General features: G+C 48.0%; 1 protein-coding gene across 1 annotated transcript in view; it reads right to left on the bottom strand.

Moving 5' to 3' along the window:
• The window catches only part of col6a4a (collagen, type VI, alpha 4a), a 51,954-nt gene extending 28,726 nt beyond the window's left edge, over nucleotides 1-23,228 (bottom strand). Inside the window, exons 1-11 of the mRNA XM_036135605.1 lie at nucleotides 23,140-23,228; nucleotides 10,619-10,721; nucleotides 9,256-9,864; nucleotides 7,087-7,674; nucleotides 5,895-6,464; nucleotides 4,541-5,161; nucleotides 3,895-4,455; nucleotides 3,175-3,732; nucleotides 1,782-2,357; nucleotides 502-1,080; nucleotides 73-413 (exon numbers count right to left, since the gene is read on the bottom strand). Of these exons, the coding sequence (XP_035991498.1) occupies nucleotides 73-413; nucleotides 502-1,080; nucleotides 1,782-2,357; nucleotides 3,175-3,732; nucleotides 3,895-4,455; nucleotides 4,541-5,161; nucleotides 5,895-6,464; nucleotides 7,087-7,674; nucleotides 9,256-9,864; nucleotides 10,619-10,694 (5,079 nt within the window). The 5' untranslated portion in view covers nucleotides 10,695-10,721; nucleotides 23,140-23,228. The remainder of the gene's footprint in view (nucleotides 1-72; nucleotides 414-501; nucleotides 1,081-1,781; nucleotides 2,358-3,174; nucleotides 3,733-3,894; nucleotides 4,456-4,540; nucleotides 5,162-5,894; nucleotides 6,465-7,086; nucleotides 7,675-9,255; nucleotides 9,865-10,618; nucleotides 10,722-23,139) is intronic.
• Nucleotides 23,229-27,302: the final 4,074 nt, after the last annotated feature.

The raw sequence follows: 27,302 nt of genomic DNA, 5'->3' as shown, positions 1-27,302 counted from the left end.
CTTGCAGCAGAGCAGCATCACTTTACAAAAACCAGGGAGGATGATGGGAGGTCTCCAGTGTCCCTGACTTACCTTCACACCGGCTCTGGACTGAGTCCTGAACTTCTCTTCAAAGGATCTCAGCATAGCCGTGTTGAAGAAAGACGGCTCCCGCAGACTAGAAGTCATGACCTTCGTCACCACGTCCTCGTTGTAGCCCTCAAAGTTGAAGTCGTACAAGGTCTGCCCGTCCTTGCCCAACAGTCGGTAGGCCAAGTTGGTCGTGACCGGGGACTTGGTGCAACACAGACGTGGCACAGAGGAGAGGTAGCGGGCGATCTCTGGCAGGAAGACCTGGAGCTTGTTTTGGCTGCTGGATAAATTCTCAACGCTCCGAGAGACATCAAACCCTAAGGTGATGTCGATGGAGCAGTCTGTGGGAAAACACAGTTCATGTTTGGTTCTGATGCACCGATAATCATAGAAAATAAAACAGAGGTCCAGATTTAACTCTCGACTCACCACTTTCCTCTGAGGGGGGTTTGGACTTGCAGATGGTGTCCACTACCTTCTTCTTGATTGCATCCAGGCTGCCAAAGTTCTCCACGGTGAACAGCTTCCTGGGATCTTTAGTGATCTGCAGCAGCTCCAACTTATGGACGTCACCGATGCCGATGGCAAATATCTCAATTCCCAAAGCTCTGAGAGCATCAGCTGGGTCCTCCACGTCATCCTGGGAATCTCCATCTGTGATCAGCACCAGATTCTGCGAGATTCCTGAGGACCTGCGGCTGCCGCGAGAAGCCTCAAAGTATTCCTTTATGGACTCCAGAGCTGCCCCGATGTTGGTGCCTCCGCCCTCCTGGATCATGCTGGAGATGTGGCTGGATATGTCTTTCTCCTGGTGGAACCGGTTAAGATAAAACTCGTTCTTGAAACTGCTGCTGAACTGGGCAAGGCCAACGCGGACCAAGTCCTTGCTGACTTGAAAGCTCTTCACCAGTTCAATGGTGAAGTTCTTCATGATGGAGTAGTCATTGGTATTGATGCTGCCAGACTGGTCAACGAGGAAAACCAGGTCCGCCTCCTGTTTCTCACAAGCTGCAGGAGAAAGGAGAGGAAATGTCAGGAGAAAGGCTGCAAACATCAAGACGTTCAATGATGTTTCCTCCGCAAGGTCTGGACCACAGCGAGGGACGCTAAGGCAGAGAGGAGGAGGGAGATCAGGAGCTCCATCTGGGAAGAGAAACCCGGGGATTCAGAGGTGGGTGAAGGGATGAGCTGGACTCTGAGTTCATCACTGAAACAATGTCAGCTCATACTGACAGTATCTCACCACCTGCCAAGGCTTTAAAAACCTCTTTTAAACAAAATATTTCTGAATCTGTCTCTACTGTGTGTCATCTTGGGCGAGGTGGCCACCAGGACCAGTAACGGTCAGGAGACTCCAAGCCGTCTCATCAGAAACTCACTGACTGTTCAACAAAGAACTGTTCTCTCACCCAGATCTGGATCCTTTCCTTACTGGTCGGCAGATTTGTTCACTGTGAGAAGGTTGATGTTTTAATCCTGCTTTTAGTCAAAGATAGGCTTAAAAAGTGCTTTAATCCAAACCTCACTATCATGGAGCTCCTGTGAAATAAAGTTTCCATTTCTGCTGAAACCTGTCTGGAAGTTGGTTCTGGTTCCAGTTCCTAGTCTTGTTTTGGTTAAACTCAGACGTATTGAAGGCTGCTACTCTTGGGTTAGGGTGGAGGACCTAAAATGTGCACAAAGCCTCTGAGAAACCCCGGCTGTCTTACCTGGCTTGGTGGATTCACAGAGCACACTGGAGATGTTCTTGTAGAGCGTTTCCAGGGCCTCAAAGTTGTCCACGTAGAAAACTTTGGACTTATCACCAGCCATGATCTCCAGCTGGGTCACGTTGGCTCCCTCCACTCCGATACTAAACACCTGGACTCCTTTGTTCCTCAGCGCCACCGATGGCTCAGTCAGGCTATAGCGGTCAGTCGCGTCTCCGTCTGTGATCACCATGAGGATCTGAGGCACCTGGAACTCCGCCCGACCTCCATGCTCAGCGCCGAAGTACTGTAACGTATACTGCAGAGCCCGTCCTGTGTAGGTGTCTCCGTACGGGGACTTCAGGTCAGCGATGGCTTTAAAAACATCCTGTCTGGTGCTGTGCTGACCCAGAGTGAAGACAGAGTTGGGGTAGGTGGAGTAGAGGATGACTCCAAAGCGAGTCAGGTTTCTGCCAACCGTGGTCTGGTTCACCATGGACTGCATGAACTTCTGCATGCTTCTGAACTTGGCCAAGGTGATGCTGGTGGAGCCGTCCACCAGGAAAATGATGTCTGCTTGTTCGGTCTTCTTACAGTCTGGAAGTGAAGGTGAAAAACTGGTCAGATGATAGGAAGCCCAGCCCACACCAGGCCCTACTTAGAAAAGGTAATTACCCTGTGTTAAATCATGTACTGACTGCGATTAACCGCACTTTATGGCTCAGTTTCACAGGTCAAACCCAGAGTTCATAACTGATGAGTGGAATCAAGCCCTCACTTAAACAGAACCTGTCTGACAAGATGAAGTAGGCTAAAAGATCTCAGAGAGCAACGCATCATGTCTCAATCTAAAGATGTTCAAGTTCAGGTCGCTGACATCTATCACACTGGAAAGGGTCACAAATCTAGTCCTGGATAGACCAAAGGGGCATTTCTTGGAGGCCTGCATCCTCTTACATCTGCAGTAAAACTAACAGTCTTTCAGAACCAGAACATCAGACACGGTGGTGGTTGTATGATGGTCTGGGCTTGTTTAGCTGCTTCAGAACCTGCTGTAATCATCAGGCCGACATGTTGTGACCTTAAAGTCTCTATGTAGCAGGACACTGATCCAAAGTCAGTTAGCAAATTCAGTTAGCATGTTAACTAATGGTTCAAACAGAACTAAATGAAAGTTCTGAAGTGGTCCAGTAAAATGGATTAAACCAGATTAAGGCATGGCCTTAATCAAACCGGTCCGGCTGGAAAGCCCTGCAGTAAAACTCAGCAGAGCGGACAAACACTGTTGTCTGGCATCAACATTGGTTTTATAATCTGAGATATTATGTGGGACATCATAGAAATCTGCAGGGGGGTAAATACTTTTCGTAGCATGGCTGAAGAATAATCCTGGAATGATAAATATGGTCCTGACCTCTCTCTGGATCACACAGCTCCAAGGACAACTGTCTCTCCAGATCCTGCAGAGCATCAAAGTCCCTCGCAGTGTACATCCTGTCTGCAGACCCACTGATCTCCAGCAGCTGGGTGGTGTTGGCGTCCACCACTCCGATGGCGTAGACCAGAACCCCCTTGGCCCTCAGTTCCTCTGCGGGGGCTTTGACGTTGTCTTGGGCCTCTCCGTCAGTGATCACAACAAGCCTCTGGGCCAGGCTGGGCCGTCCTCCGTTGGCTGGATGGAAGTACTGAGACACCTCTGAGATGGCTCTGCCGGTGAGCGTTCCCCCACCGATCTGCTCCATGCCATCGATGGCAGCTATCATTTCATCTTTGGTGAAGTACTCATTGAGGGAAAACTGTGGCTTCTGGATATCGGCAAACTGCATGACTCCGATGTGAACCTCGTTCTTGCCAACGAAAGACGAGCCGACGATAGATTTCATGAAGTCCTTCATTTTGCTGTAGTCCTTTGAGTAAATGCTTCCAGAGCTGTCGATGAGGAACAGCAGGTCGCCTGGTACGTCTTTGCAAACTGTTGACAGACATGGGGAGAGAAGCATCAAGGTTACCAACAATTGATCAAGAGATCCATCATCCTTCATGGAACATTTTGGGAGGATATCTCCGTTTCGTCTATGAAGGGCATCATTCCTACTAAATGAGTGCAGAGGCTGGGTCTGTCCTTCAAGCTTACCTTCTGTAGTACAGATGTCAGTGATGATGTCGTCCTTGATTGGATTCAGAGCGTCAAAATTGTTAACGAAGAACATCTTTTTAGGGTCGCCAGAAATCTCCTTCAGCTCCTCCACATCGGCACTCTTGATCCCGATGGAGTAGATCGTCACCCCCTGTGCCCGCAGAGCCTCTGCAGGAGCCTTTACCTCATCTGTTGACTTCCCATCAGTGATGACCACCAGGTACTCGGGAACTTTGTGCCCGCGGCTCGTCTCTGCGTCCTTGAACAGCGGACTCATGTACTTCAGGGCTTTCCCGGTCTCTGTGCCGCCTCCCACCTGTTGAATCTCCTCCACTGCGGTCTTCAGCGCCGTCTGATCCTGGTGCGTCATCAGATCGAACTCCAGAGTTGGTGAATCGGCATATTTTACAACCCCCACGCGGACGTGTTGAGGCCCAATGCGGAAAGTGTCAATAAACTCAAGGATGAACGCCTTCATGTCACTGAAGTCTGCCGGATAAATACTTCCTGAGTGGTCGACGAGGAAGAAGATGTCTGCTTCATCTGTTTGAACGCAGCCTGTGGAGGAAACACAAACAGAGATGAAAGCTTGACAAACACGTCTAAATCCTTTTACTGGGAATCTAAGGAAAGGGTTGCAGACCTTCTTTGATGCCGGTTCTTCTCAGACTGACTGAGACCGCCTGGTGGAGGATGTCGTAGCAGAGGGTTCTCTGCAGGCTCTGCTCCAGTGGTTTCAGTTTAGTGAAGCTGTCCACAATGAACACGTGTCTGTGTGGAGGATAGCTAGCCATCTGCGTCAGCTCGTCCTCGTTGGCATTTTGGACTCCTACGGAGTAGACCGTGACTCCGTGACGACGGAGATCAGCCGCTGCTTGGCTCACATTGTCTTGAGACTCTCCGTCTGTGATCACCACTGCCAGCTGCATCACTCCCTTATCCTTCCTGCTTCCTTTCTCCTCGATGAAGATGTTCTCCCGGGAAAAGTTCAGGGCAGCCCCCGTGTTTGTGCCACCTCCATGATAAGGCAGGATCTTGATGAAGCTCAGCAGTTCGTCTTTGTTCTTGAACGAGTTCAGGTAGACCTGTGCTGTAGGTACTTGGTTGTACGTCATGATACCCACTTGGACTCTGTTTGGACTGATCTCCAGGCCTTTGACGATCGAGTACAGGAAGGAGCGTACCAGCTGGAAATTTGGAACACCGATGCTTCCCGACTCGTCGACGATGAACACGATGTCGGCCAGTTTGGCACCTATGCAGTCTGCGGAGAAATCACAACTCCACGTTCAGACACCATAATGCAGATTTAAACTGACCAGATCAAGACTGAAAACTGATCCAACATATATCTGATTAGATTAGTTTTCAGTCTGGTCAGTTTGCTATATATATGCTTCCGATTGGCAGAATGCTCAAAAAATAAACTTCTTAATCAATCACTTAATCTGGATGGCATTAACTTGGCCTCTGGTAATAAAGTTAAAAATCTTGGTGTTGTTTTCGACCAAGACGTCATTTAAATCCCATATTAAACAGGTTTCCAGAGTTTCTTTAAATAGGAAACTTTTTGACCAATCTGTATAAACTAATTGAATTTGACTTTGGAAAGAGCCCTGAGATATATAAATAAAATCTAATTGAACATTTACTTTGTCCTCTACAAGACAAAACATTTCTTTAATTTCTCTGCAGGTTGGGATTGAACTTGATAAAGTTCATCCTCACAACAACCTTTCATGTAGAGGTCAGTGTCCGCCTCCAGAATGGAGTTTGGAAGAGTCTGAATAATGCACCAAACAGTAGTTTTATCACTTTATTTACTTCTACTCTACATGTTCTCTGCAGGTTGAGACCCAGAGAGATCTTACTACTACTTAATTAATATTTACATTATATATTATATTTAATATTTTGCTGGATTGTCTGAACTAAATCATTCGTTCATCAGATTCCCTGATGCAGACACCAGGAAAGGTGTGAGATCTACCACTAACCTCCAGTCAGAAAGGTCTCTGGTTCCTCGGTCTCAAAGATCTGCCTGAGCAGAGTCACGTTGATGGAGCTGATCGGGTAAGCATGTGGCGCGGTGGCAACCACGCGCAGCTCCTCCATCGACATGCCGAGGCTCACTCCCACCACGGTGACGCCTGCCGCTTTGATTATACGGGATTCCTTAAACACCGGATCACTGGAGTCTTTCCCGCTCAGAACCACCAGGAACTGCCTGTAGCCCTGAGCTGCTCGGCTTCCCGCCTCCTCGGTGAAAAAGTTGGTGCTGGCGTAGGACAAGGCGGCGCCTAGGTTGCGCGGTTCAGTAGGCGGAAGCCGCAGATGCTGAAAGCGCTTCACCGCCTCCTGGGTCTCTCTTTTGGTTTGGTGCTGGTTGAGGCGAAACTCCTCTCGGACGGTCCGACCGTACTGGGCCAAGCCCAGACGATAGGCGGACGCTCCGAAGTCCAGCTGGTTGGTCAGTCGGGTGAGCATAGTTTTGATCTGCTGGAACTGAGTCAAGGTCACGCCGCCGTCCAGCAGGAAGAAGATGTCTGCAAACTTCTCCTGCAAAGCTGAAAGACAAAGACACGGAATAAGTGCTGCTTTCAAGACATGTTTAAGGGTAGCTGGCAACGTCACCAAGGAACTGCAGGCTGAAGGTCTTCAAACAGCCACATCTCCACAGTTAGTTTGGTTTTTTCTGCATCTCTGCTGACAGCAAATAGATCTCAGCTCGTCTTAGATGCTTTTTAAACAAATGTGGAAAATCTGACTCCCAGAACCGCGAGTCTTTTAATCACAGCTGCAGGGAACAAACATGGCTTCAATTACTGCTATACGTTCAAAACATCATGAATGTGCAACTGAAGTCTGTCCAAGTCTAAAGGAACCATATGGATCTGCAGCTGTTTCATATTGCACGTTTTCCATCAAATGCATAAAATGTTGGGATAGTTCTGGCATCTTGCAGTGATTTCTGAGATCTCCACAAGAAAACAGCGACCCTGTAGTTATTGTGCTGTTTTACACGGAGCATGAATCTGGACTGGAAGTCAAATATATGAACCTGGACTTCAAATATAACAAAATTATTAGATGTCTAGTCATGATGTGTCCCTGTGCTGTGCTTCAGAAGACAAAGGATTGGACCTTCATCTTCTGAAGGTGCAGCTTTGGGCCACAGAGCAGCCTCACCTTGCCGTTGATCCTCCATGGAGATGCAGATCGTTTGCAGCAGACCCGCCGTCAGCCTCTGCAGCGCCTCGTAGCTGTCGATGGTGAACAGGAAGAGCTGGGAAGGCTGGTTAGCGATCAGCTGCAGCTCCTCCAGGTTGGCCTTTCCCACCCCGATGGCGAAGACGATGACGCCGTGCTGTCGCAGGCGCTGGGCCGGCTCCTCCACCTCGTCTGTGGAGTCTCCGTCAGTGATGATGACGGCGATCTGAGGCACTCTCTGAGCCGCTCGGCTGCCCGCCTCCTCCGTGAAGTGCTGTGAGATCAGGAAGTCGATGGCCTTGCCGGTCTCCGTGCCGCCGGTCTTGTAGGAGAAAGTGTCTATGGCGGTGAGCAGAGATGCAGCGTCCTGGTGCTGCTTCAACAGGAACTCCGTGCGGACGTCGCTGCTGAACTGAGCCAGGCCGATCCGGACTTTGTCCGGGCCGACGTCCAGGCCTGAGACCAGGCTTTTCAGAAACAACCTAACCTGCTGAAAGTCATGGATGCCGATGCTGGAGGAGCCGTCCACCAGGAAGACGATGTCGGCCATGTTGGCGTTGGCGCATTCTGCAAACGAAGGAGAAGAAAGTCAGGCTCTGCGCTCCGGTTCTGAGCCCAGGGAGGTTCTAAGCTCTTCGTTTCTTCTACGGACGGCGCGGGTCTGAGCCCAAACGTTTAGACCAACAAGCCGACGTCACCACAGGTTTCTGGGGTTTGAGGGACGTGACGTCAACGTGGGTTTATCAGCCAAAGCTGTGCTGCATCAGCAGTTTATCAGAACCCACCATCAGATGATCTGCCTTGGATTCATCAGCAATGTTCCTCTCCACTGTCACCCTGTGCTTGCTCAGGGGAGAGATTGCTGCAAAGCCAAGGATTGCTGGTTTAGACCATTGATGAACTGAACATAGCGGCATTTATTAGAACTAGAACTGAATTACTTGTGATCGGACTGTAGAGGATTTTACTGGCTGGGATCTGGATCGACCTGAATTACAGACCTGTAAAAGTATTCACACCCCTGACTTGGTCCCGTTTTTGTCCCGTCAGAACCACAACCCTCAGCAGATTTTATTGGGATTAACAGATCCAGTGTTAACCTGAAGATAAAGGCTGTGTACTTTTTAAAAAGTGTGCCGTGCATTTGTACCCAGCCACGCCGGGTCAGAACCTTTGCAGAACCTTCGCTGAACCTTTGCAGAACCCGCTTTGGTTCTAGGTCCAGCAGCAGGTTTTCATCAGGTGTGATTTTCTGCCCGTTCTTTAAAACTGGCTCAAGATCAGTCAAGATGCCTAAAGAACATCCATCGGTTTTTAGGACTCATTCTCGGTCGGCTCTTAATTGGTACTTTGACTAGGACATTTAATAACCTGAATCTGCTCTGATCTAAACCATCCCATAATATTTCTGGCTGCATGTTCTCCTGCTGGAAGGAGAACCTCCACCCCAGGCTCAGGTCTCCTAACAGGTTCTCCTCCCTGATGGTCCTGGAGCTCCACCCATCCTCCATCACCTCTGATCTGCTTACCGTCCCACAGCATGATGCTGCCGCCACCATGCTTCCCTATGTGTGTGCATGTGACGTCAGTTTGCTCCAGAGGTTTCACGTGTGGACCAGATAGTTTCATTTTCTCCTCCTCTGACCAGGTCGCCTGTTTCCTTTAATAGTCAGAACTAATACTAATACTTCTCAGGTTTTATTGGTAAAATGTAAGAATAAAATAATAATAGAAGCAGTGCATGATGTCCTTGAACAGATTACTTCATGACAGCCTGGGAGGTAAAATCCTAACCAAATACTCTGAAGCGATGGGGAAACGGTTAAAGACACTGACTTGACATGACTTGTTGTGAACTGGCTTTGTGTGAAGCTGAAGGACCAATCAGAGAAGACAAAGAGGAAGAGGAGGGTGAAGAGGAAGACAACTGTGAAGATGGGCTGAAAGAGGAACTGATGGACTGATTGTCTTCACAGAAATTTGGATTAAGACCTCAGAAAGCATGTCACATGACTGAGGGAAGCTAAATGGTTTCATCGTAATGAAACGGACCAATCAAAGCCTTCCTCTGTAGACCCTTCAGATAAAAATCAGAACTCAGACCTGTGGATGCGCTCGGACTCCTCCCTGGAGTCTGCAGCTCTTTACCTTGAGACAGCTGCTGGATTTGCCTCTTGGCCTCCTCCACGGTGGTGCAGAGCGTCTGGACGATGTTCTGAGAAATGCCCTGCAGGGCGCTGAAGTCAGACACGCTGTGGACGTGCTGACTGTGCGGCCTGTTGGCTATCTGCTTCAGCTCGTCTTCATCTGCATCTTTGATGCCGATGGCGTACAAGACGATGCCCCTGCTCCTCAGCTGCTCCGCGTGGAGCTCCACCTCATCCTGGGACTTGCCGTCGGTGATGACCACGGCGATCTGCGGCACTTTCTGCCCCGCTCGGCTGCCGGCGGACTCCACAAAGTGGTTCTTCAGCATGAAGTCCAAGCCCTTTCCAGTGTTGGTTCCGCCCCCCAGGTAAGGCACCTTCTGGATGTACTCCAGGATCGCCTGCTTGTCCGGGAAGGAGTTGAGCCGGAACTCCGTTTGAGGATGGGAGCTGTACTGGATCAGGCCGACCCGGACGTGATCAGGACCGACGTCGAAGCTGTCCACCAGCGTGTAGAGAAACCGCCGCACCTGCTCAAAGTTGTCGAAGCCGATGCTCCACGAGCCGTCCACCAGGAAGACCATGTCGGCCACGGCCTCCTGGGTGCAGACTGAGGGAGGATGGAGGTCAAGGGGAGGACACACAGGAACAGGGCAGAGCGGACGCCGTCCCAGCCGCAGGTGAGGAAGTGTGAAGGTGAGTCAGGACAGAGGCGGTGACAGGAAAGCTGGACTAAGCAGCGTGATTGGGTCCAGTTCTGGATAGATTCTGGACAGCAGCAGGGTTCTAAGCTCCAAGGCGTGAGGAAAGAAAGCTCCTAGCTGGTGTTTGTGTCCTTCAGACGGCTTTAAAGCTTCTTTTCTACTAGACATCTGCTCATACAGCAGCTTTAGTATGGGCTGAGTGGAGTAGCTGTGAGCAGACAGCGTCTTACCTGCAGCAGACAGAGGGATTTTAACCTGACAACCCAAACTGGTCTTCAAACCAGAGAGCCCAAATATCCATAAAGGACCTTAAACGTTTACAGTTTGGATAAACTAGAACCAACGTGAAGCAAAGCAGAACAATCTGAGCTGAATCCTCATTTAAGCTTCAGTTGTTCATTCAATCTGCAGGAAACATGCTGACTGCTCAGAGCTGCTCCGCCTGGCCCCGCCCTAACGAGCCTGGCCCCGCCCTGTTGGGTCTGGCCCCGCCCTAACGGTTCTGGCCCCGCCCTAACCGGCCTGGCCCCGCCCTAACGGGCCTGGGTCAGTAGCGGTGCTGCTGAAGCTGGTGGAGGTGTGAGCGGCTACATGCAGGTCCTACAGGTGTCGTGGTGCTAAAGCGTGGCGTGTGAGGCAAAGCGGTGAAGTCGCACCCACCTGTTGTCTGAGCGCCGTTGCCACGACAACACGCCGCCATGACGAGGCAGAGCAGCAGACTGGACCTCCCCTCCATGCTGGACAACCGTGGGTTTATCTCCTCCTGAAACAGACACAGAGGAGACGGTGGATGGAGGTGAGAGCTGCTGACGGCGCCGTCAACCAGAACCACAGCAAACAGAATCTCTGTCCTGGAGAACCTCAGGCTAAGGTTCCCTAACACGTCCCACAGAGAGGAGAACCAGAACCATCTGGGGAACCATTTATCTGTTCTGGCCAAAGCCTGGAGAACATTCCTGCATGGAGGAGCCTGCCACCTGAGAGCTGATCTCAGGTAGAGAGGACAGTAGATCCTCCAGGAACCAAACAGGAACATGATTCAGTCCTGAAGAGGTCAGGGTTTCAGAAATGTGGACTTTCTGTGATTTTCTGGAGATAAAAGCTTGATTAGTGCAGGAAAACGGCAGCAATGCTTTAAAAAACACGTCAAAAAGCAACTTTGATGCAGTTTTTAACAGAAAATCTCTCAGTTTATTCAACAGGGGGTTAAAGTCAGTAAAAGTCTGTTTTTAGCTCACACAGTAAATGTTCTGGTATAAAACAAGATTATTGTGGAAAAGAAACATGTTGATTTTATGCTAAACTGATGTTATTATACATCATTATTGGGAAAAGATTGATAGTGATCCTGGTTATGTTGGTTTTTCTGGTTTGAGACTGAGAATAATAAAGATAACGTGACTGAAAACAGAACGTCCTCATTTATCATTTTGTGGTTTTTGGCTCTAAGACATAATGTTTTATAAATGAGATTATGAAACCTTTAAAAATGCTGAAGATTAGTTTGTGAAACTCAGATTGTCGTGTCTCAGGGAATCTCCTGGTTGCTTCATCTCAGACGGTAACGAGGTTTAACGGCGTAATTATGTCGGCTGTCAGCCTGACAGTCAGAGGATAAATCAGCAGCAGAACCACAGGAAGTGACTCCACAGCAGCAGGAAATGATTAAAGCTCAGTGAGGCTGAAGGTATCAGGTCCAGACCCGGCTCGCCGTCTGAGCGCCTCGAGTCTGACCCGGTTTCTCTGACCCGGTCTGCAGCGTCTGGTGCGGTTCTGAGAGCTTCATTAATTCAAACGGCGTCTCCATGGCGTTCCAGCATCTGGATCCACTTACTGCAGAACCGGGCCACTTCCTGTCATCTGAGGGCAGCAGCGTCTGACCACATCACAGCCAGGATGAGCAGCAACTGTTTCCTGCTGCTTCTCCACCAGCGCTGCCCGCTCCGCTCTTCCAGGTCCACCAGGCATCAGAACACTCTGGAACGGTTCCTTCACCAGAGGAGACGTCTGGATCCTTAGAAACACGTTTAAACACTAAATGGACGACCCGAGTCCTTTTCTGTACTCCCAAGATCATCAAAACGAAGAGACCAATAAACACTTTAGTTCATTAAAAGATGTGAAATATGAGGAGCTGGAAAGAGAGATGATCCCAGGAGGGACCCGGTTCTTCCTCTGGACCGAACCGGGTCACCAACAGAACAATGATCCAAACACAGCAGCAGATCTGCAACAGGATGGCCGAACAGAACCAAACAGAACAGAACGGTCTAGTCAAAGTCCACTCCAACAGGTTTCTGGTTCATTTTGGTTCAATGACTCCTGAGACGATGGAATATCTGACGTTAGGTTTTTATTGTTCTAGTTAATAAACCTCCTAACATTCTGGGCCGGTTCTTTCTTTAAGAAACAAGCAGAACCCTTTCCTGGCTCTGGTTCTGGTTCTGGTTCTGCTGCACTGTTAACTCTCCTTTTTTCCCTCCTGGGGTGACGTTCTACCTTCCAGCAGAGAACCTTGGCTCAGACCTTTGGCCCGGTTCCATCGGCGTCTTCATGCTTCATGCGAGCCTGGAGACTCCCACAAACACGCCTCAGGGCTGGCTTCAATCAGCGGCTGAGAGCGGGGGGGGGGGGGGGGGGGCACGAGGAACAAAGCTGCTTCTAATGTGCAGCATATGAGGCCCATCACTGGGATTTAAAGGGCTCTGCATCATTTAATCATCAGCTCTATTTACAAGAACCTCCACACGGACCGCCCTCTATTCATGCAGTCACATTTCTCTGCTTCGGCTCCGTAGATGGACCGTTTGATGTGAAGAACCTGGGCCTCTCGGTTTGGACCCCTGGTCCAAGAATCTGAAGGCGTTCCACTGATGATTGGACACTTCAGACGGTCCTGAGGCCAAATGAAAGCTCCGCAGACCCAGAACGAGTTCAGCATTAGCGACAGCAGAGCATCCTGCTTTGTTCGCGGCTCCAGGTCACTGAGAACGGGATCCGGTTCTGCTGGGTTCTGCTGGGTTCTGCTGGGTTCTGCTGGGTTTGGTTAGGCTCGGGTCAGGGTTAAACCCGAGCCTAACCAAACCTTTAAACTATAACTGAGAGCAGCAGCAACATTCCTGACAGCGAGACATCCAGCTGCCTCTGAAAGAGTTTCTGTCTCCTACGTTATTAAAAACAAAGAGCAGCTCAGAGAAACTCTTCAGAACTGAGAGCGTGCCTCGTGTCAGAAAACGATGTGCGGCTGAGAATAAATACATTTATTGATATAAATATAATATAACGACCCCAGAGCGCTTTGCTCTGTTCACCCGTTCATGCAGTCATTCACACCCTGACGGTGGTGAGCTGCTAGCAGCCACAGCTGCTCTGCAGCAAACTGGATCTCACTGCAGTAAATGTTAATGATTTCATCTAAAACTCTGACCTGGCCTGCAGCTTTTATGTGTTTATTTCTCTTATAACTGAATAATTCAGTTATAACTGAATTATTATAGCAGTGTTTTTATGCAATAATACTTTAACTGAACGATGCACATCTCTCAGTTCTTCCTTAGCAGCACATTAAACATACAAAGCTCTTAAATCATCCAGGATTTTTGTCTTTTTTATGTAATCGGGTTAAATCAGTTTGATCTGAACTAAGTAATCTAAAGTAATTATTATGAACCATGTGACTGGTGATAATCTCAGGTTCTGGACAGAACCTCGGTGCGGCTCCCAGAGGTCCAGGAAACGATCAGACACCAAACATCAGGAGCAACCAACCAAACAGAACTGGGCAGAATCCACTGGGTTCTGGTCCACTGGGTTCTGGCCAGGAAAATCTCTTAAATAAATATCAGACGTTTAATTCCATCAGGACTGGAACCGGAAGCAGGCCAGACCCGGTCCAGAACCAGCTGCTCTGCTTTCATCCCACTGAAGCGGACCTGAACCTCCTCCGAAGCTTCAAAGCTTCAGAGCTTTAAGGTCTCAGACGGCGCCGCGTCGCATCTCCTGCACAGCTGGGACCCATTTTCCTCCGACCCGCGGGTCAAATTCTGCCAGAACATCAGCGCCGATTCTGGGTCTTTAAAGGTTCCCAGAGCTCCTTTGATGAGGAGGCCCGGCTGATGAGGTGTAATTTCTCCAGAACCACCAGGAGGGGAATCTGCCGCTGAGGCCCACCAGCGCCGGCCCGGAAGAACCGGCCTCCACGCTGAGATCATGCTGCCAGCACATGATTAGCGCGTCAGAACCAGGATGATTCTGAACTGACCCGGTCCAGAACACTGCTCCTGTCCCTGTAAACGCCAAAGCAGCATCTTCAGCACCACGAGGACCAAAGTACCGCTGGGTCCAAACCACGCAGCAGATCATTTCCTGCAGGCATCAAACTAAAGCCCAAAAGAATCTTTTACTTCAGGGGGAAAACGTTTGGATCTGAGCAGAACCAGAACCAATCAGAACAAATAAAATCCTGAATCTACACGAGAGGCCGAGGCATTAGGAGTCAACCAGGTCCGGGTTCTGGGCGGACCCCATGCTGCTCCACATCTTCTCAGCCCAATGAAACAGAAGTGAGCAGAACCGTTCAAAGGCAGCGCCCGCAGGACAGAACCGGTTTGGGTCTGCAGCGCTGAACGCTAACATCTGTTCTAACATCTGTCAAACACCGAGGCCCTGGGTGCCCGGCTGACCCGGTTCCCCGCTCTGAGCGTCTCTGATTGGACCGTTCCAGCAGCAGATGTTTGCTCTCTGGATAATCTAAACACAGATCTTATAGAATATATACAGAACCGGCCGTTTGGAGCGGCGCTCAGAGTACACCGCTGTCAGGATGTGATTCTGAGCCGAGAGGTCCAACAGAACCTCCACCAACACGAGCCGGTCCGACTCCACGGGTTCAAAGCTGTCGCTGCGTCAGAGGGTTAATTCCCAGGAAGGACTCTGAGCTGAGCAAAGTGTCAGAGAGGAACCCAGCAGCACCAGAACCGTCAGAATTTCACTGATTCCGGTACTGATCCACAGTCTGGACCAGGAAGAACCTGGCTGACAGGAAACCAAGGTCCCACCTCCAGCCCTCCTGCTGAAGGGTCCATGAGCAAACAGCAGGTTTCCCTATAATCTGTCAGCGGTTCCTGTTTATCTTCCCGTCATTCTGGTTCTGATGGTCCAACAGGACGGATTTGTTCCACATGGACACCAGACATGATTGACCTGATCCAGAACCAGAGAGTCGGAGGCGTGGCTTCAGGAGCGGCCTGATCAGGCAGGTACCGGAGCACCTGACGGCCAGCCTGGCGTTTAGCCCGCTGCCTCGGTATGGCAAGACGTTTTAGCATTTATTACCCATGGAGGATGACCAGCTGCGTCTGACACGTCTTCCAGGGAAAGATGTCGTCTCCATCATCACACAGCAGTGGCTTTGCAGCAGCGCGCTCCATAAACACCTCTTTCATTCTACCTGTAATTACCTGCTGCTAATTACCTGTAGTTCAGGTGATTAGCAGCAGGTGTGTCTTAAATGACCTTAAATGGCCACAGCTCAGTTCATCTCTGATCCAGCAGCTGCTGTGTCTGCGTGACGTTGCTTTCCAACGTGTGGAGAGTGAAACTAACCCGTCTGGAGCTTCTGCCAGACAGCTGGAGCCTTCAGGAGGATCAGGGCTTTGGGTCTCTGAGCGGACCCAAACCGCCCCACAATGTGGGCAGAGACCCGTTCAGTTCAGATAAATGTGTCAGAAATAAGAGACGAATCTGTGCAGCTGCTGGATAAATCCAGCTTCAGCCGCTCGTCAGGAGCAGCAGAATGTGAGGAGACCAGAACCAGAACCAGAACCAGAACCACGTAGACATTTACTCAGACTTTAGTCTGAATGAGCTTTAAAATGCAGGTTCTGGTTCTGGTTCTGGTCCTCCTGATACCATCCTGGACCTTTATCATTAAGAACTGAGGAAAACACACAGCTGGGTAGGAAGCAAGGATTTCCTCTGCAGGCTTTCACTAAACATGCAGAGGATTTTAAACTGCGTCATTCTGTACGCACTCTGTGCAGACAGAACGACAATAAAGTTAGTCTAAGTCTGTCTAAGTCTAAGTTTAAGTCTAAAAATAAGGCCAGTCCTCCTGTGTGTGTTTGATGATGAGAGCTGAGCTGACGGCTGGGATCAGGAGGCCGATGAGAAACTAACTCCTTCATGTCTGACTCTGACCTGCAGTCATGATGGATGCTGCCTGAAGGCGACAACGGGCAGAAATCTGCATTTTCTGAAACTAAACACACTTGAGGGGGAATTTGATTAAAAACAGCTGAATAAAGAAAGAACAAGCAGAACCGGAGAAACCTAGGAGAACTGTGCTGGGTTCTATGTGAACTACAGCTGGTGGCTCACATGACTCAGGTGTGTTGGAGGAAACGTCGGCTCACCTGGATTGGAGCTTGGAACCAGCGGTCATGCAGGTTCTGGCTCAGAAGCACTTCAGCAGCACAACAGGAGACAACCCCAGTGAACAAATAAAATCCCACACCGGATCAAATCCACCTGTAAATGGTGAGATTTCAGAACTATTCTCTTTTCTAACATTTCTGTAAAGTTGGAGTTAGCAGGATTGTAACTCATAACAGCTGTGCTACTATAATAAATTACAGACGTGGAACAAAAATGGAAAAACATTAAGTTAATGAAGAAGATCCGATTTTCTCTCTGACTTCCAAAAGTTTTACAAGCTTTGTTGAAAACGCTCTGAGTGAATTAAACCTCCTGTAGTCTTTGATTAAATGTTTTCCTTAACGGTTCCCTCTGTTGTCTCTTGGTATTAGACTCTTATTTTACTTTAGAAGCCAGAGATATTGTCTTATCTAGACTAACACGCTCATGCAGGATCCTGGCATCGTGTGTCTGACCTGTTTTAATAGTAACTCCTCTAATATTCAGGACACTCAGAAAAGCATCAGCTGGATGATGCTTTTCTGGATGCATGTAACGAATCAGGGGAAATATTCATGATCCAGAGGACAGCAATCAGAAGAGTAAACTCAATGTTGTGATAGAAACTAAAGGAGCTGCACTGAATTGAACCTTTCCACAAAGTTTTCCAGAGCGGCAGCCTGAGAGGAACACCTGAAGTCGATTACCAACCATCTGGACGGGTCCAGCTGGGACCATGAAGGAGCTGAGGACTAATGGTGGCCAGGTGAGCTCGTTAATCTGAAGACAACAGCGAGATAGCAACAGGACTGTGAATAACATACAAAGTGCTGCTAATGAAGGAGCTGAGCTTAACGAGGTTCCTAACGAAGCCCAGAGAGTAAAAACAGAAAAACAGGAAGTGGAGGCGAACCAGAGACGGAAGCTGGAGAACGGGAACTTCTGCAGCTCCAAACATGGATAACACAGCCGATGTGAGAGCAGTCACTGATTCTGACTCTACGCCTGAGGGAAACAGACTTTAACACTTCTCATCCCTCCTCCTGCTCACTGTAGGGGGCGCTATGCAGACCCTTTACACCTACCGCTTCCTGCCCTGAGCGCCTTCTGCAGATCTTCCTTCACCACATCAATGAACCTGTGATCTTCTCCCCACCAGGAAACCCAGATGACTTCAAAGCAATTCCTCCTCCTGAGCAAGCATGTGGTGAAGGTGGACAGGAACAACTATCCCTCCCCTGCACATCCAAAGCAGCCCCTTTACCACAGGTTCTGCTGGCCGGCTCCACCAGGCCGGCTAATGATCAGGAGTGGAGATGCTGGTCACTGATTGGCTGAGGGACGAGAAGAAACTAGAAGGTTTTCTCAGAGGAATACCAGGGAAAAGTTCAGCTTTTGAGCAATAACATTAATATTAAAGGTACAGTAGATGATCTTTGGGCTTCTAGTTCTTGGGGAAACATCTCATCCACCGGTCGTCCCACATGTCATTATTCTGAAATGCTCAGGTAACGCCAGTGTGTGGCTCGTTCCTTCCTAGTTTCCTCTTTCTGGCTGCGCACTTCTAGTGTTTATGTATCTGGTTAGCTTAGCGGTTAGCTTAGCTGTTAGCTTAGCTGTTAGCTTAGCTGTTAGCTTAGCGATTATCTTCGGGGTTAGCCGTTCATTGTAGCTCTGCTGCTCTCACCGTAGACTTTGAACATGGCTGACAGTCGCTGTGAACCAGGTTCATGTTTATGAGAAGAAGAAAGAAAGAAGACCAGAGAGGATTTGGGAGATTTTTTGCGGAAGACCAGGTAAGAAGTTCTGGAGCAGTTATTCAGAAAGTGATTTGTCCGTTTCTTACCTACAGTTCTGGAGAAATTACCTTTAAGGAGCAGCATGAACGGAGTGGGTCAAAGCCAAATATAATTTTGCTATTTTATAAACCATGGACCACGGCTGAAGGAAACAAAAATGACTCTTTATTGTTTGTCTCTAATAAAGTGAATCAGATCCGTGTCCAGAGAGGCTTTCAGTCATTTTACGCTGGAAGCTGTTAGGTTTACTCTGTAAAGAGGGTTTGGTTCAAAGAGCTACAGCTACATGAACGCCTGGAGCAGCAGGAGGACCAGCAGTGATGGTGGGTCCTGGTTCTGACCCGGACTGGTTCTGATGCTCATCAGAGGAAACCTCCACCTCACGTCTTGCTGGGTGGATATTAGTGTTTAACTGTGATTTAAATCAGCTCATTTAGACTCAGCACTCAGGTTTTACCGCTAACTTCATCCTTGGTTCTGGTTCTGTCCTGGTTCTGTCCTGGTTCTGCCGGGCCTCCCTGTGCACCACAGGCGCCAGGCTCCAACTCTCCGGGTGGCGGCGCTGCTCTGAAATGAGCCGTGGCTCCTGGTGAGGCCTCTCTGGACTCCATCAGGGATCCATTAAGCAGAACTGATTGTTCTTCAGTAAAATATCACATCTAATGTCATTTTGGGGCTTGATGTGTCTTCTAAATGTCTTCTTCTGGGTCTATGGTCCTGAGGTCTGGACCAGAACCAATGAGCTGAAATGAGCTTCCTCTGGAGGGCGGGGGGGGGGGGGGGCTCAGAGCTGCTGCTTCTCCTCACAGAAAGGAGCCGCTTTGGACCTCTGATCAGGATGGACCCTCTGGAGGAGAACCAGGGAAACCTCGATGGCTCCTGTGACCGAAGAGGCCTGAAGGTCCACCAGTGGATGGTCAGAACCAGCATCAGAACCAGGATCAGAACCAGGATCAGAACCAGGGTCAGAACCAGGATCAGAACCAGGGTCAGAACCAGCATCTGAGGCCTCTGAGGGTCTCAGATGGTGGTTCTGACTTTATTCAGATCCACAGTTAGGGAGTGGTTTTTCTAGTGGTTAGAGCACAGAGCTTCGATCCCAGAGGTTCTGAGTTCAACTCCCACAAGCTGCCATTCTGTGTCCCCTGAGCAAGACCCTTAACCCCTGATTGCTCCCCAGGCGCCGCACATGGCAGCCCACTGAGGGGATGGGTTAAGATGCAGAAGTGAATTTCTCCATTGTGAGAGCAATAAAGTTCAATTATTATTATTATTATTATTATTATTATTATTATTATTATTATTCGGTTCAATAAAACAACGATTTCTTTCTGTGGAACATTTCAAGTCGACTGTGGAGCTTTTATTTATTTATGCTTTTGTTCAGCAGCGATTCACGAGATACATGCAGGCAGTGTTAAAGTAAAACTTGATAAACTTTTAACCATTTTCACTTTAATTTAAAATTACATAAAAAAATGGAGATCAGTTTCTGTAAACCTGCTCTTGTTTTTAGCTCATATCTTATTAACTCATCATATGTTAGAATTAACCATTTTATTACCGTTTTAGTTGCTCTTTGCTTCATTAACGCAGCTGTCTGTTGTAAATGACCCCCCCCCCCCAGCATCTGGACCACCTGGAGCAGCGTTTACAGTGAGCAGCATCATCTCTGCATGCCCCCCCCACACACACATACACAGGCCGCCGTGTTTGTGATGATCCGTCAGCACATCCATGCAGCCTGCTCTCAGAATCTAGGAAGTGTTTATAAGACGGAGACAGAAGCAAAGTGACTTCCTGCCCTGAGAAAAATGTCCGCCCTGACCGCAGATAAACAGGAAGACGGCCATCAGACATGGAGGAGCAGCTGAGGAGAGCTTCTCAGCTCCAGCTGAGGGTCACCTGCTCAGGGTCTCAGCTGGTTCCTGCAGACCCTTCTGACTCAGATTCTGATGGCGTGACCCGGTTCTGGCCCACTCGTCTCATCTGGTGAAGGAAACCATCACGGCTGAAGAAACTAAAACCAGACCAGCAAGCATCTCTGGAAGTCATGTTTGCTCCTTTCTGCCTTTAATCTGCCTTTAAGTTTGTTTTCATCCCAGCAGCTTGTAGAACCCAGCAGGACAAGAGAACAGAACCAGAACCAGAACAAGTGGCAGACGGACCGGCAGCAGGCAGAGGTCCGACTTCCTGCTGACTCCAGAACTTTCTAAAGGAAAACCCAGAATGGGACTTTGGTTCTGCAGCAGCTTCATTCTTCTCGTCTTCAGACGATAAATGCTAAAAAAGATTTCATCAACAGTTCAGACTTTGTCAGGAAGCCTGTAACGCCTCATTATGAAGGAAATTAAGACATTTAAACTAAAACTGTTTTTAAACGTCACCAAAACGGCATTTTTCAATAATCGCTGCAAAACGTAACAATCTTACCACATATTATATTATATTACATTATATATAAACATATAATGTAATGTCCATTATGTAATAAACAATCATACAACGCTCTTATGTTCATTCTAATCAATATTCTGTTAATAAGGTCATTTTATGGATCTTAACACGTGAATCATTTGAAACAGCAAAGCGTCGCCTGTGATCATTTATTGCATAATGCGCCACATTTATACATTATTACATATCTTATTTTAAACAGGAGAAGCCTTACACACAAAATGTGCTTTTAGGAATGTTTTACTTCCATCTGAAGTTCTCAGTTTGTTAGTTAATGCGCCGTTAGGCGTTACAATCCTTCTCGCCTCTGCAGACGGTTTGCAGGAGTTTCTGCTGCAGAGACACAGAGAAGTGAGAGGAACAAATCAGCAGACGGTGCTGAATTACGGGGGGAGTGACCGTCATCCTGAACAGTCCTGATCCTAATCTGGACCTCTGCTTGGTTCTGGCGCTCCCTGCTAATGACTGAGAGCCTAGAAATGTAAACTCTGACCAAACATGGCCTCCTGCACCGACACGCACAGGAAGTGGGAATAAAACTATGCAACGAAGGACCCAGATAAACCCTGCATCTCTGTTTGTGGAGCAAACTGACCGGACCTGAAGGTTCTGAACCAAAGTAGGAGACGCTTCTCCTGCAGGAGGTTATGTGTTCAGAAGAAGCTGCATTCATAAACTCAGATTAATAAAGCCTCTAAATCAGGGGTGTCAAACTCATTTTGGTTTAGGGGCCGCATTCAGCTTAATCTGATCTCAAGAGGGCCACACAAGTAAACTCATTGCAAGATTAAATAGAACTAATAAATGTGGACTTGTTGATTTTTATATTAAGTTAATTTCACTTTTACACAATATATTATGAATAACCTCAGCGTTTTTAAGAAAAGTATGTGCAATTTCAACAATACTTTTATTCAGTTAAACATTTACTTGTGCATTATGCATAAGAATTGATCACAGTGATTATACAATGTTGAAAAACATTTATTCACATTTTTTGGAACTTAAAAACACTGTCCTACATGACAAAATACATCAAACAGATAAAAATTAAGAAATGATTTGAATTTTTCCACAACTGAAGCTTAATCTGCTAATTAAAACACAGCGCCCCTCGTGGACAATTTAGGAACTGCATATTTTCAATTAAACAAAGTACATGTTTTTTTCAATAATTGTTTTATCATTCTCTTCCTTTTATCTTGTCCACTTGAGAAAATGTCAAATCTGATGAGCTCTTTGTGGCATCTTATTGCCACATTGCCAGACAGGACACTATTATTATTTTTTTAATAATGATAATGCATTTAGCCACAGGGCCGGACTAAATTGTTTGGCGGGCTGGATCCGGCCCGCGGGCCGTATGTTTGACACCCCTGCTCTAAATGCTTCTTCTACGTTCATCCAGCGTTCAGCTCTCCAGGCTCAGAGGCTCCTGGGATGGACCATCATGGACCAGATGCAGCGGTTCTCCAGATGTTCTCCTGGTTCCTGCAGCCTGGCTCTGAGCTGGTGGGAGGTAGGACCATGGTCTGGGCTCGGATCATCTCCTCCTTCTCCAGGGAGGATCATTAATGGACATGAAGGGATGCAGCGAAGTAGCAGGAACGTTGAGATGCTTCTAAGCAGCTCGCTGGGATCTTTATGTCTTATTTCCAGTTTTCTGTCGCCTGACTGAAGAGTCATAAAAATGGGCGTAAAGAAAACAAAAGGTCTCCAGAGAGAACTGAGGTCGCAGCAGACACTGCTGATGACCCACAAATATGCTGAAGCTGCAGAGCCAGCAGCATTTGGCGCCACGGTTTGTGGAGAAGGCTGTTGCTTCAGAACGACATTTAAAGAAAAACAGATTTAGAAACGGGGAAGGAGGGAGACATGAGCGTCCGTTTGTGACCCGGTTCGGTCCGTTTGTGACCCGGTTCGGTTCGGTCCGTTTGTGACCCGGTTCGGTTCGGTTGTGACCCGGTTTGGTCTGGTTGTGACCCGGTTCGGTTTGGTTCGGTCCGTTTGTACCTGCAGCCTCCAGCCGGCTGGGAACCATCAACAGGAGAAATGTGAAGAGCAGCAAAGTCCCAGATTTATGCAAATAACTGAGTTTTTGAGTTGCTTTAGAATTGAAAATAATTATAAATTATTTATACATCCTTTTACTCCAAAAGAGTTTTTTTACATAGACATAACATAAAAACATTAAACATTTAAACATAATAACATAAAAACATTTAATTAAGAAACTAATGTGTAGGTCCAGCCATTATGAAAGTGCAGCAGTACGATGATAATCAGACATTTTAACGCGTTTCACCTTAAAAGGACAAAAGAAAGCAGCAGTAAATTACGTTTTAATTAAATCTATAAATGACTTTAAAGAACAGCAGCATTTACCCTGAAACCCTCAAACTGCTCATAAAAACTGGTTAGCCTGAGAAACGCATTGATTTCAGCTTCAGACGGCAGATCTAAGGAGGCCTCTGCTGCATTCTTCATTCCAAGCCTTACACAGTTACTTACAGATGTGGCGCTCTGCGTCCGCTCCCTCCACACACCAAGCACCGAGTCCCAGGTCCATGTAGGGAGGCGCCGGCCTGGGTCTGCTGCAGCCCGGCTCCTCCCTCTGCTCCGCTGTGGAGGCGCAGCAACTCTGCAGCTGCTGCTCTGCAAGGAGGACCTGCAGCAGCGCTGAGCTGCTCTGCAGGCTCCAGGTGCTGGACCAGTGAAGGTAGTCCTCCCACCTGTCCAGATAATCCTCCCCCTGTCCAGGTAGTCCTCCCACCTGTCCAGATAATCCTCCCCCTGTCCAGGTAGTCCTCCCACCTGTCCAGGTAGTCCTCCCACCTGTCCAGGTAGTCCTCCCACCTGTCCAGGTGATCCTCCCTCAGACGTTTTAACCTTTCTGCTTGTTGCAGCTCCTCCACCTGAGCGAGACGCCAACACGCGGTTCCTCTCAGAGCAACAGAACCACTCAGCAGTCTGGGTTCTGACGTTGGGTCCAGTTTGTGTCACTAGTTCAGCTTCTCCTTGGGTCTCAGTGTCTGTTTGAGTAGTTTGGCTGTTTTGACCCAAATGTTGGATTTTTCTATAATAAATATGTTTTAGGGTTAAATAAAACCTTTTCTTCCACCTGTGCCTACCTGTCCTGCACTGCAGTTCTCCCCAACCCTGGACCCGTCTGGCATCTTTTAGGTCTCTCCTTCGCTGCCTGACTCAAATGACGATGAAGAGGCAAAACTTCATGGTTGCAGAGGAGGTCATGGAGTCAGTTTGCTCAGGTGAGCTGGAACAGCTGGACAGGTAAATATATGCACGTGTTCATAGAACTCTAACTTATAAATAAATGTATTTCTAAGTGCTTTAAAATCAGCACAGCTGTGAAGAAGAACATAATGAAGATCATAAAATTAAATCATCACAGCATCAAAATGTTGGAACGCACCTTATTTACACACTCGTTATTATTTAAATTTGCTTAATTATTTTTACTCACCAGTTATTTTCCTGCTTTGACATTAAAGCGTTCTCACCTGTCAGCATTTTACTGGGATCACCTGCCGGCAGAACCGACCAGAACCGACCAGAACGGACCGGCTCTCAGCTCTGGCAGGAGAACAGAGTTGATCAAAGCTTCTTTTTTCTGTTTTTATGCTCCAGCCTGGAAAGTGAAGCGCTGCAGCGATCAGACGGCGTCACACCAGCAACCTTCTAGACCACCATTTAAACTACTGACATTATCATGCAATACAGAAAACACTTTCTCGCCTCCTTTATATATATTCTATGTAAATTTCTCCACTTTTTATTCATGGTTTTTCAATATTTTTCCTCTTATTTATTCCCCCTTAATAAAATGACGTCACTAGAGCCACACCTTTAACCCATCAGGCTGCTGGAACTCATTTCTCTCCCTGGCGACGATAAAGTTTATCTTTTCTACATATTAATAAATGGCTGACTGTTAAATAAGTTTATGTTCTCATTTCCTCCACTGTTCAGGTGGACCAGCCAGTCAGCTGGGTCTGACCATGGGTCAGGGAACTCAGAGGGAACTTAGAGGGAACTCAGAGGGAACTCAGGGAACTCAGAGGGAACTCAGAGGGAACTCAGGGAACTCAGAGGGAACTTAGAGGGAACTCAGAGGGAACTCAGGGAACTCAGAGGGAACTCAGAGGGAACTCAGAGGAAACTTACAGGGAACTTACAGGGAACTTAGAGGGAACTCAGAGGGAACTTACAGAGAACTCAGGGAACTCAGAGGAGGGAAACCAGAAAGCTGCTTCTAACTCATCTGCTTTGGATCCAGAGATTGCGGCTGAATAGAGACAGATTTAGTGAGATGCTGTGAGAACCATGGACCACAAGCTGTAATGATTTATGTCAGCGGTTCTAAATCCATCGTCACTCCTTTCAGAGGAATAAAGGATGTTGGAGCAGAAGTCTGGAGGGCGGAGCTCCTTTTAGGGGAACGTGAGATAAAACTTCACACATTAACCCGGAGGTCAGAGAGAAGATCCGTTTTCCTTGGAACTGAACGTTGGTCCGACTCTTTTCTCTGTAAACTGTGACGGAGTTCAAGGTTCTCCTCTGGGGTTTATTCCACACAGCCGTGACGAGCAGAACCGATCTGAGTGGATCCTGTGGGTCACGGTGGCTGGAAGTTAGTAAAAAGTTTATCCAGCTTCTTTTCTTTAGTTTAGAACTTAAACTATTTTAATAAATGAACCTTTAGAGCGTAGGAAGGAATCAGGAACGGAGGCTCCATCAGATTCCAGCTTTTTAGCATTGATGTTGTTCCTGGATGAAGCTGTGGAGACGTCACTGTGACCCGGTTAGAGACCCGGTGGTACACAGAGACAGAAGCTTTAGAACCTGGAGAACATTTCCAGCATTAAAGGACTGATGTCTCAGCAGGATCTGGAGAAACTGATCCATGTTTAACTTTAGTAGAACTGATCACCGCAGCGGTGTTTTCACAGGTCTGCCTAGAAAGTGGATCAGAACGCTGCAGCTGATCCAGAACCTGCAGCTGATCCAGAACCTGCAGCTGATCCAGAACCTGCTGCTGATCCAGAACCTGCAGCTGATCCAGAACCTGCTGCTGATCCAGAACCTGTAGCTGTGACCATGCATCGCTGCCCCCAGTAAGGACCCTGACAGGTCAAACGTCACTGTTCTGGGCTGAGCCAATCAGAAAGCTAGCCTTCACCTTCAGTTGTAGAGAGAGATACTGTGGCTTCATGGTTACCTGCTGGTACCTATTGACACCTGCTGGCCAAACCTCAGAACTGCAGTTAAATGAAGAACAAAGCCACGTCTGCCGGGCCACTTTGTGCTTTTTAAACAGTTACTCAGCCCAGTTCAGCAAAAACAATGAAAGCAGCCCATCACGTCATTATCAGGGTTCAGGTTGCAGTCTCACCAGACAGTTCCAGATCTTTCCACCGTTCACTCAGTTCCACTCCAGGCCTGATCAGTTTCACCTGCTGCTCTGATCATCCGGACTAAATACACCTGTCAGACCTATAAGCTCTTCAGTCTGCTCTTCTCCGCCGGATCATCTGAATTCATACCTTGTTGTCTGCCTGAGACCCCTACCTCAGCCCACCTGCTCCATCTCCACCCTCAGCCATCTCCACCCTCAGCCATCTCCACCCTCACTGCTCCAGCCCGGTGCAGTCTTTGGTCAGCATCTCCATTACTTCAGTAAAGCTCCTTAAACGCAGCTCTGTGTGTGTACTGGTGGTGTTCAGGTTCATCAGAACAAATCTTGACAGTCATGGCTTACCTGAGTTTTGGATCAGAACCAGTGAGCTAAAAGCAACTTCTGGTCCACAAGAGGCAACATTTACAGGAATAATAATGAGAACCGATGTGAAACCCAGATCCTATCTGGCTGCAGGCAGAACTGGGCCGGTTTCCCACAGGCTCGGCTCGGTTCCTCCAGATTACACATGCACCCATAAAACTTTATGGCAAACAAGTACAACGGCTGGCGGGCCAAACAAATGTCCCGCCTCCCAGGCTGATGTCTCCATCCACCAAGCAACCGCCCTGCAGGCTGGAGGTCTGGACCGGGCGTCTGGCCCTTTAAGGCCGCCGGTTCTGAGCTGGAGCTCGGCTCGTTCCTCACCGCTAGGTTCTCTGCGCTCCCAGAGGGAGAACGTCAGAGAACTGCAGCTGCTCTGCAAACACCTTCACTGGTTTTCATGTTTTATTTAGCGCCGTGTTAAAATACATGAAAGATACATTTAAAATGAATGAGAGTGCTGGAAGAGGCAAAGAACTCCATCAGCTTCTAAAGTCCATTATACAGAAGAAGCAAAAGAAACGTTTTAACAAACACAACAAAAATGAACTGGAGCAGCAATAGTTACATGAGCAAATAAAAAGATAAGCGCGTATCTAAACTAACATTCATCATTTTGACCAGAGCTGGAAATGAAATGACATTTAAAACATTCAGTAGATGTGCTGCTCTGACGGAGCGAAGGTCTTTTTATCCAGCAGTTTTTAAAGCCAGTCTTAACCATGTTGAGGAAGTTTTTATGTGCTAAAGCTTTACTGCCCCAAAGATGTCATCCCAGGATTTTCTGGAAAGCAAACGTTCAAATCTACAGATGTTTGATTTGCTCAGATTTGTTTTATGTCGGTTTTGCTGATATTACATCCATCAATCTTAA

Source organism: Fundulus heteroclitus, chromosome 3, assembly GCF_011125445.2.
Source record: "Fundulus heteroclitus isolate FHET01 chromosome 3, MU-UCD_Fhet_4.1, whole genome shotgun sequence".
Taxonomy (NCBI): Eukaryota; Metazoa; Chordata; class Actinopteri; order Cyprinodontiformes; family Fundulidae; genus Fundulus; species Fundulus heteroclitus.
Note: the sequence above shows the minus strand (reverse complement) of the source record. Positions and strands in the feature narration are given on the sequence as shown.